The 9,781-nt window shown below is 41.4% G+C and overlaps 1 protein-coding gene across 5 annotated transcripts in view; it reads right to left on the bottom strand.

Moving 5' to 3' along the window:
• The window catches only part of RBM33 (RNA binding motif protein 33), a 133,747-nt gene that overhangs the window by 110,437 nt on the left and 13,529 nt on the right, over positions 1-9,781 (bottom strand). For all 5 annotated transcript variants that reach the window (XM_026447014.1, XM_026447015.1, XM_026447018.1 and 2 more), the window contains exon 2: positions 2,138-2,216. In XM_026447014.1, the coding sequence (XP_026302799.1) occupies positions 2,138-2,216 (79 nt within the window). The remainder of the gene's footprint in view (positions 1-2,137; positions 2,217-9,781) is intronic.

Below are 9,781 nucleotides of genomic sequence, written 5' to 3'. Positions count from 1 at the left end.
GGGTAGGGCACACTAGCTCACGCCCATTCCAGCACTCTGGGAGGCCAAGGCAGGAGCATCACTTGAGCCCAGGAGTTCCTGCTTGCTATGATCATGCCACTACACTCCATCTGCGTGACAGAGAAACACCCTGTCCCCAAAATAATAACAACAAACCTCACATATATAGAACTGGATGTTTGATAAACTTCCTGACTTTAAAAATTATACCATATTTATATAAGTGAAAGTTCCTGTTTTGGGGAAAATACATGCTAAACAATACTGAAGCATTCGAAAGTAGCATGACGCCTGCAACCTACTGTTAAATGGTACAGGAAAGAAAATTTTACATATACAGTATATCCATGTACGTAAAGAATTAGAGTAACAACATCAGTTGACAAACAGCACCTCATGAGTGTAAGAGAAGGTTAAGTGGGAGTTTCTGTATTATTCTTACAACTTTCTTGGAAGTCTGAAAAGAGTTTCCAAATACATTTCTTTCACGTTTTAATAAAAAGAATAAAAAACTATAAGGAAAAATATTATACATTTGACTGTATTCTTTTCAAAAATCTAGTTAAAGACTATTTTTTAAGGAAACACATGCCACAGACTGGGAGGAGATATCTATAAACAATAAAAATAAATTTCCAGTAAGTATAATATAAACAGTCCCTCAAATCAATAAGCAAAAGACAAACAATCCAAAAGAAAAACAAACAGATGTGAACAGACCATTCAAAGAGGAACTCCAAATAATAAGTAAGCTACTAAAAGACCCACTTAATATTTTATTCAGCTCACCATCACAGTCTTTTAGTCAAAACCAGCTTTAGTACTTACTAATTAAGACCATTTCTTTTCTAGGAAAAGCACTATTTAATTTTTAGAATGCATGCTGGCTGATTTTGTGCGTCAGCTTGACTGGGACAAGAGGTGTCCAGCTACCTAACAAAACATTATTTCTGTGAAAGTCCATGAGGGTGCTTCCAGAGCTGATTAGCGATGAAGCCACAGACTGAGTAAAGAAATCCATCCTCACCAACGCAGGCAGACATTACCCAAAAAGTTGGAGTTGGGCAAATTCACCCTTTTCTTGAGCTATCTTCTGCCCTCAGACATGGGTGCTCCTGGTTCTCAGGCCTCCAGGCTCAGACAGGGACTTCCATCACTGGCTCCCCTGGTTCACAGGCCACTGGGCTCAGACTGGGAATACACCACTCTACAGACCGGGTCACTTCTCAGTCTCCATAATCACACGAGCCAGTCCTTCACAATGAATCTTTCTGTATATACTCTTTTGGTTCTGCTCCTCTGGAGAATCCTAATACACTGCATGAGTCACTGAAGAGCAATGAGCTTTATGTGGACTGTAAGGGCCTCATACTTCTCAAGGTAGATTATTCTATAAAACTTCTAGATGTGACACTGCCGTTTTCAAATTGACTGCAGCTTCAAAGTAATTGTTACATTTTCTCAACACAGTATTTAAGATGTTAAAAAAGTTATAAAGAATAACCATCATTTCTCAGCCCCACCACCCAGATTAAGCCCACATTGCATTTCTCCCAGAACACATCTCTAACCTCTATTATAACTCCTTGCCAGACGTAACCACTCTATCAAACTACCATCTGTCATTACTGTTGGATTTTTAAATTGTGTTTGTGTGTATTCCTAAACAAGTCATTTGCATCCACTCCTAAACAGGTATCTTCATCTTCACTGGTAACCAGGAAAATGAAAATTAAAATTAGTGAAATACCATCTACACATATTAGAATGGAAAAAACATTAAAGTGTAGCCAGATACTCAGTACAAAGTAGAGCTTAAGGAACTCTGGCACAAGGCCACTCCAGTAATGGCTCTGGGTGTCCACAAAGTCAGTATCATTACTATACAAAAATAAAGAAAAAGGACAGAAGACCTATGATCTGTTGGCAGCCCTCCATACAACACAGGCCTGGAACAGGAGCCCACGGTCAGCCTTCTGCATGGAGAAGCTTCACTTTAGCCCAGGAGGGACAGCCCCACTCAAGACAGAGCACCAGGTAGTCAAGGTGCTGTGTTCAGTAAAGACCCCTCAGGAGCCAAGGGTTAGAATGACAGAGATCGGCACGGGCAGTCAGGTGAAGCACAGGGTGCACGTACCTGTCCCAGTCCTCATCAGCAGCTCTTCTTCTCCATGACCGTTCCGCGCCAGGCTTATCAAACTGGTCAAAGTCATCATCTATGAGAACAGTCCATTGAAGTCAGTTTTACTAAGTTAAAATAGACACAATGCAAATAATTCAAACACTAAAACAACTTTTTTAAGGATTCCTGACTTGACATTTCAAATTACAAAAGTTTCATATATAACTATCACAAACACTTTAGCCATTTTCAATAATGAAACATCTTTAAAAACACAAAGCTATCCAAGAAAACCAATTCATTGAATATTGTTGGACATGAAAAATCACTAATAGGTTTTCAAAAAAAAAAACCACAAATGTTATTAAAGTGTTTTTTTTTTTTAATAAAATGGGTTTTGAGTGTTTTTTTACTGCGTAAAAAAAATGTGATGTGCTAAAAAGTTGGAGACTTTTATAATACTTTTTGTAATTGTCACACTTTTCCAAATCATGGAAAGCTAAGATCCCACTTAAGCAAAATATAGATAATGCAGAGACGTGCTGAGCAACGGAAGTATAAGCACACACCTAATTCCAGGTTTTCTAGTAGCCACATTTATAAAAGGTAAAGAGAAATAGATGAAACTTTAACAGGCCATATTTTAACAATACATTTTATTTAACATAGTATATCCAAAATATTATCACAGTATGTATGGCCAGGGTGTGGTGGCTCATGCCTGTAATCCCAGCACTTTGGGAGGCTGAGGCGGATGGATCACTTGAGGTCAGGAGTTTGAGATCAGCCTGTCCAACACAGCAAAATCTCATCTGTACTAAAAAAATACAAAAAAAAAAAAAAAAAAAAAAAATTGCCAGGCATGGAGGTGCACGTTTGTAGTCCCAGCTATCCCAGCTACTTGGGAGGCTGAGGCACGAGAATCGCTTGAACCAGGAGGCAAAAGTTGCAGTGAGCCGAGATCGCACCACTGCACTCCAGCCTAGGTGACAGAGGGAGACTCCGTCTCCATAAAAAAAAGTGTGTATATAAATATACATATAAATACATATATAAATATATATAAATACATATATAAAATCATAGTGTGTAATCAATACAGAAAATATTAACAGCATATTTTACATTTTTTCCATACTAAATGGGTATTTTGTACACACAGCACATCTCACATCTCAATGTGAACAAGCCACATTCCAAGTGCTTGGTGCCATGTGTGACAAGTGGCTACTGAAATGGACAGTGAAGAAAGCGCAATGAAGAGCAGAGGCCTGTTTCGTTTTCTGTAAAAACGAAGCTATTATCTACTTCATAAATTTGCTGGAACATTAAATTTGACAATGTATTTTAAAATACAAGAACTGACAAATGGGTGGCACCTGACAAAGTTATTTTTATTCCTAGTAAACAAAGAATTGAAATTAAAGGTTTTCATCTCAGATATACATACAAGCAAAGAAATTACAGCACATAGATCTGTCTCCCCAGAAAGAGTCTAGCCTAGGGGTAGGTGGTTGGGGTAGGGAAGGCCAGATGATATAAAGCCTCAGAATTTTCCCAGCCTGGAGCTGGAAATCAATCAAGTTCTACCGAAGTAATATATCTACTCTTACCAAATACTACTGATATAGTCTGAATATACATCCCTGCCAAATCTCACGTTGAATTGTAACCCCCAGCGTTGGAGGTGGGGCCTGGTAGGAGGCATTTGGGTCCTGGGGGCAGATTCGGCATGGCTTGGTGCTGTCCTCACCATAGCCAGTGAGCTCTCTGGAGATTTGGTTGTTGTAAAGTGTGGCACCCCTCCCTACCTCCGCTCACTCTCTTGCTCCTTCTTTTGCCATGTAAGGTAAGTGCCTGCTCCTGCTTGGCCTTCCACCAGGAGTAAAAGCTCCCTGAGGCCTCCCCACAAACTGAGCAGGCACTGACGCCACACTTGTACAGCCTACAGAACCATAAGCCAAACTTCTCTTCTTTAGGAATTACCCAGTCTCCAATATTTCTTTATAGCCCTGTGAGAACAGCCTAATATAACTAACTACCAAACAGAATGAGGGCTTTAACAAAAAAAAAAGAAGCAGAAACAAAGAAAAGAAAATCCAAGAATTAAAGACATTAAAGAATTAGTAGCCTCAAGAAGTTCCACTTCCAATATGACAGAACGAGGAACTCCATGGGTCCTCTCTCTGTGAGCCTGGTGAAAACTGTTGTATATAATAACCACTTACTCACCTGTTGTATATAATAACCACTTAAAGTCTCTAAGAATAATTCTAAAGACATACAACAAATGAAAAGACACTTATTGCAGAAATCTACCAAAAATCTGGCAAGAATGGAAGCAAGAATTAATGGGTTTTAAACCAGGACCCAGCCCTTTTCATCCTCGAAACAGTAACGCTAAGATTCCACTCCAGACCAGTGCAACCAAGAATCCAGGACACCCTCCCTCCCCACTCAGCTCCCAGCTGGAGGACAAGGACCTCCGCATTTCACATCCCACCCCCACCCCCCGTTGTTGAGGCTGAGTTCTGGGTGAGTGTGAGCGAGACGGGTGGGCTCCTTTCTTCCACTCAGGTCCCATTCATGGGACAGACACTGCTGGGCCCAGAGAACCCCTGCCCTGGGTCAAGGGCTGGGGGGTCCCACACCAAGAAAGTCAAGTTGAGGAGACCTGGGGCTGCTGCCTTCCCCCAGTTTCCAGGCACTCAGCTCCTAAGGCAAGGGTATCACCCAAAGACTGGTACACCACTGTCCATAGCCACAGCACAAGTGCTGTGGCTCAGAGAGGTGGGGGATGAGGAAGCGAGTGCTCCAAAACTCTCCAAAGACACTGACTTCAAGTCAAACAGTGCTCCTAGAAACAGTGAGGGAGAGTTCTGGTGAGAGCTAATTGGGAAGAGAGTGGTAAAAGCAGCTGGAAATATGGCCAGAATGTAGATGAGCTGCTGTGCTGGAGAGAAATGGGGACACAGACAGGTGAGCAGGGCCTCTGCTTGGGTCAGAACAAATCTCAAACACTAACATGGACACTATCCATTCAAAGGAGCCTGAATGTGATGGGCTCAATTTATACAGCAATTTATGCCCCAGAGCATTACAGAAGGTGTACTCAGAGGGAGACAATAAAAGCCATGGCAACCATCCCAGGGTAACTGTGCATGCCCAAGGCTGTGATCACTGCAGAGCAACAGCAAAAGCTTTGAGGGGGGGGTGAACACTTCATTAAAATACCCCAGCTAGTCAACAAAGGAGTAAAGAAGCAAATAACAGTAATAAGCCCAGGGGTGGGAGAACAGGGAGACCAGCACCCAGAGTTGCTACAACGCATTATCTAAAATGTCCAGACTTCAACAAAAAATTACAAGATATGGAAGATATGGAAGAAACAAGAAAGTATAACCTATAATCCAACGACAACAAAAAGCAGGCAACATAAACTCCATGTGAGAGGATCAGGCGTCAGATTTCACAGAAAAAGATCTGTAAGTAACCATTATAAACATGTTCAAAGAATTAAATGAAACCATGATCAAAAAACCAAAAGAAAACATGATGACAGTGTCAGGTCAAATAAAGAATATGAATAAAGAGACCAGGCGCACTGGCTCACACCTGTAATCCCAGTACTTTGGGAGGCCAAGGCAGGTGGATCACTTGAGGTCAGGAGTTCGAGACCAGCCTGGCCAACATGGCAAAACTCCATCTCTACTAAAAATACAAAAATTAGCCAGATGTGATGGCACACACCTGTAATCCCAGCTACTCGGGAGGCTGAGGCAAGAGAATTGCTTGAACCCACGAGGCAGAGGTTGCAATGAGCTGAGACCACACCACTGCACTCCAGCCTGGGCCACAGAGCAAGACTGTCTTTAAAAAAAAAAAAAAAAAAAAAACACTTTGGGAGGCCAAGGCAGGGGGACCACGAGGTCAAGAGATCAAGACCATGCTGGCCAACATGGTGAAACCTGTCTCTACTAAAAATACAAAAATTAGGTGGGTGTGGTGATGCGTGCCTGTAATCCCAGCTACTCGGGGGGCTGAGGCAGGAGAATGGCTTGAACTGGGGAGGCAGAGACTGCAGTGAGCGGAGACTGCACCACTGCATTCCAGCTGGCGACAAAGTGAGACTCCGTTTCAAAAAAACATATATATATATACACACACACACACACACACACACACACATAGAGAGACACGAAGAGACAGAAATAATTTTAAAAAACCAAATAGAAATTCTGAAATTGAAAAATAACTGAAATGAATTCATTAGAGGGGCTCAGTAGATGTGAACTGGCAGAATTAGCAAACCTGAAAACAGATCAACAGAGATGACATAATCCAAAGAACAGAAATCAGAAAATGAAAACTGAACACGGCCTCGAAGAAATGTGGGGCCATGAGGAGGCACAACAATATATGTATAACAGGAGCACCAGAAGGAGAGGACAGACAGGAGTAGGAAAAAATACTCAAAGAAATAATGGCTGACAACTTCCAAAATGTACTGGAAAATATCTATACATCCAGAAGGCTCGACAAACTCAAATGATAATAAACTCAGAGATTCACAAATACACACAACATAGTCAAAATGTTTCAAAGCCAAAGACACAGGAAAAAACCTTGAGAGCACCAAGACAAAAATGACTCATCACCTACAATGGAACTGCAATAGTTGTTTGTCAAAACAGAAGTAGCCAGAGGCTACTTAGCCAGATGACCTATTCAAAGTGCTCAAAGAAAGAGACCTAAATCCACCAACGCAATCTTTCAAAAATTAAGGCGAAATAAAGACATTCACAGATTAACAAAACAGGAAGAAATTTGTTTCTAGCAGAATTGCTTGTAACTGTTGAATTGTGTCCCCCAAAAATACACACTTAAGTCTTACCACTCCTTCTGCCACCTGTGAATGTGATTTTATTTAGAAACAAGGCCAAGCATAGTGACTCATGCCTGTAATCCCAACACTTAGGGAGGCTGAGGTAGTTGCTTGAGGCCAGGAGTTCAAGACCAGCCTGGGCAATATATCCAGATCCTATCTCTACAAAAAAACTTTAAAAATTAGTTGGGTGTGGTGGTGTATACCTGCAGTCTCAGCCATTCAGGAGGTTGCAGTGGGAGGACTGCTTGAGCCCAGGAGGCTGAGGGTGTAGTCAGCTATGACTGATTCACTGTAGTCTAGCCTGGGCAAAAGAGCAAGCCCGTTTCTAAAACTTAAAAAGTTATTTACAGGTGTAATCAAGTTAGGATGAGATCACACTGGATATTAAAGAGGGCACTAAATTCAATGATGACTGATATCTACATAAGGAGAGGGAGATGTGGGTACAGACAGACACACACAGAGGAGAAAGGTCATGCGAAGCCGAAGACTCGAGTTACGCTGCCATAAGCCAAGCAATGCAGGAAGCCACCAAAAGCTGGAAGAGGCAAAGGATTCTCCCTTAGAAGCTTCCCAGGGCGTGTGGCCCTGCTGGTACATTAATATGGACTTCTGGTCTCCTGACCTGTGAATACATTTCTGTTGTTTTAATATACCCAGTGTGCGGTATACTTAGATGTACAGATTCTACCTTTTATCTATATATTTGTTTATGAATTTGGCGATTTTCAGCCATTATTTCCTCAAATTTTTTTCTGTCAATTTCTTGCTCTTGTGAGTCCCCTACGTGTATATAAGTACACTTGGTGGTGTCCCATAGGTCTTTTAGACTCTGTTCATTTTTATGCATTATCATTCTGCTCTTCCAACGGGATCATCTCAATTGACTTTCAAGTTTGCTGATTCTTCTGCTTGCTCGAATCTGCTATTGATCCTCTCTAAAGAGCTTACTTTAGCTACTGTACTTTTGAGTTCCAGAAGTTGTTTCCTTCTAATAATTTCTCTATTACTATTCTCTACTTCTTCATATATCACTCCCTAGATTTCCTTTAGTTTTTTGGTTCACAGTTTCCTACAGCACTTTAAGCATATTTAAGAAGGTTAAAGCATCTGTCTAGTAAATCCCATGTCTGCGTATCCTTGTGGGTGGTTTCTATTTCTTTTTCTCCTATGAATGTGCCATACTTTCAGGCTTCTTTGTATACAATGTAATATTTTATTTACTATTTACTATTTAAAACTGGATATTTTGTACATTGCAATGTAGTAACTCTAGAAACCAGATTCTCCTTCCCCAGAGTTGCTGCTGTTACACAATGAAGGTTGCTGTCCATCTGTTTAATGGCTTTTTAAAACTACTATTTATTATATTCCTTCTTAAGTGTGGTCACTGAAGTCTCTCTTCTGTTATCTCCTTAATCAACTAGTGACCTGGTAGATTTCCTTAAATGCCTGCATCCGATAAAAAGGAAAAATGAACAAAGCCGAAAGAGAAACTGCTTCAGCGGAGGGGGATGAAAATAACAGAGAGAGCCTCTGTACCAGCTCATCAGTGATGAAAACCAATGTTAGGTTCTAAAGTTCCAAAACGGTTGCTTCCAACAGTTCTTGCCAGGTCAATAGTTGTTCCACTGGAAGGACCGGCATCTGGAATTTCCCACTTGACTATCTTCTGTCACGTCACAGACTGGCAGAGTGGATTAAAAACAAACAAACAGCCAGGTGCAGTGGCTCTCACCTATAATCTCAACACTTTGGGAGGCCAACGCCAGTGGATCAAGAGGTCAGGAGTTTGAGACCAACCTGACCAAGATGGTGAAACCCCGTCTCTACCAAAAATACAAAAATTAGCCAGGCTTGGTGGTGCATGCCTATAATCCCAGCTACTCAGGAGGTTGAGGCAGGAGAATCGCTTGAACCCGGGAGGCGGAGGTTGCAGTGGGCTGAGATCACACCACTGCACTCCAACCTGGGTGACAGAGCGAGACTCTGTTTCAAAAAAAAAAATCCAACTATATGCTGCCTATTAGAGACTCATTTTAGACCCAAAGATACTAATAAATTGAAAGTGAAATGATGGAAAAAAGATATTTCATGCAAATAGTAACCAAAAGGTAACTGGCACAGTTACACTAATACCAGATAAAATAGATTTTTAAATTCAAAATTGTTTCAAAAATTAAGAATACTATATACCAACCAAAGGGTCAATTCACCAAGATATAACAATTATAAACATATATGCACTGAAACAGAACACCAAAATTCATGGAGCCTGTGGCCCGAGCTACTTGGGAGCCGGAGAAGGGAGGATTGCTTGAGGTCAGAAATTTGAAGCTGTAGCGTGCTATGCTCATGCCTGTGCATGGCCACTGCACTCCAGCCTGGCCAAAATAGTGAGACCAAAAAAAGAAAAAAGGAGGAAAAAAAAGAGCATCCAATTCTGCTGAATCCAGAACATCTTTTTGCCAGGCTAGCTAATAGCAATCACCTAGAAACCTTGTAGCAAGCACATAATCCCCGGCCTCCTCACTGATTTTTGATTCTGGGCTCTTTCTGGTTTTTTTTTTTTTTTTTTTTTGAGACGGAGTCTGGCTCTGTCGCCCAGGCTGGAGTGCGGTGGCGGATCTCAGCTCACTGCAAGCTCCGCCTCCCAGGTTTATGCCATTCTCCTGCCTCCGCCTCCCAAGTAGCTGGGACTACAGGCGCCGGCCTCGTCGCCCGGCTAGTTTTTTGTATTCTTTTTTTTTTTTTTTTTTTTTTTTTTTTTG

Source organism: Piliocolobus tephrosceles, chromosome 8 (genome assembly GCF_002776525.5).
Source record: "Piliocolobus tephrosceles isolate RC106 chromosome 8, ASM277652v3, whole genome shotgun sequence".
NCBI classification, from domain to species: domain Eukaryota; kingdom Metazoa; phylum Chordata; class Mammalia; order Primates; family Cercopithecidae; genus Piliocolobus; species Piliocolobus tephrosceles.
The sequence above is the reverse complement of the archived record's forward strand: the minus strand, read 5'-3'. Positions and strand labels throughout refer to the sequence as shown.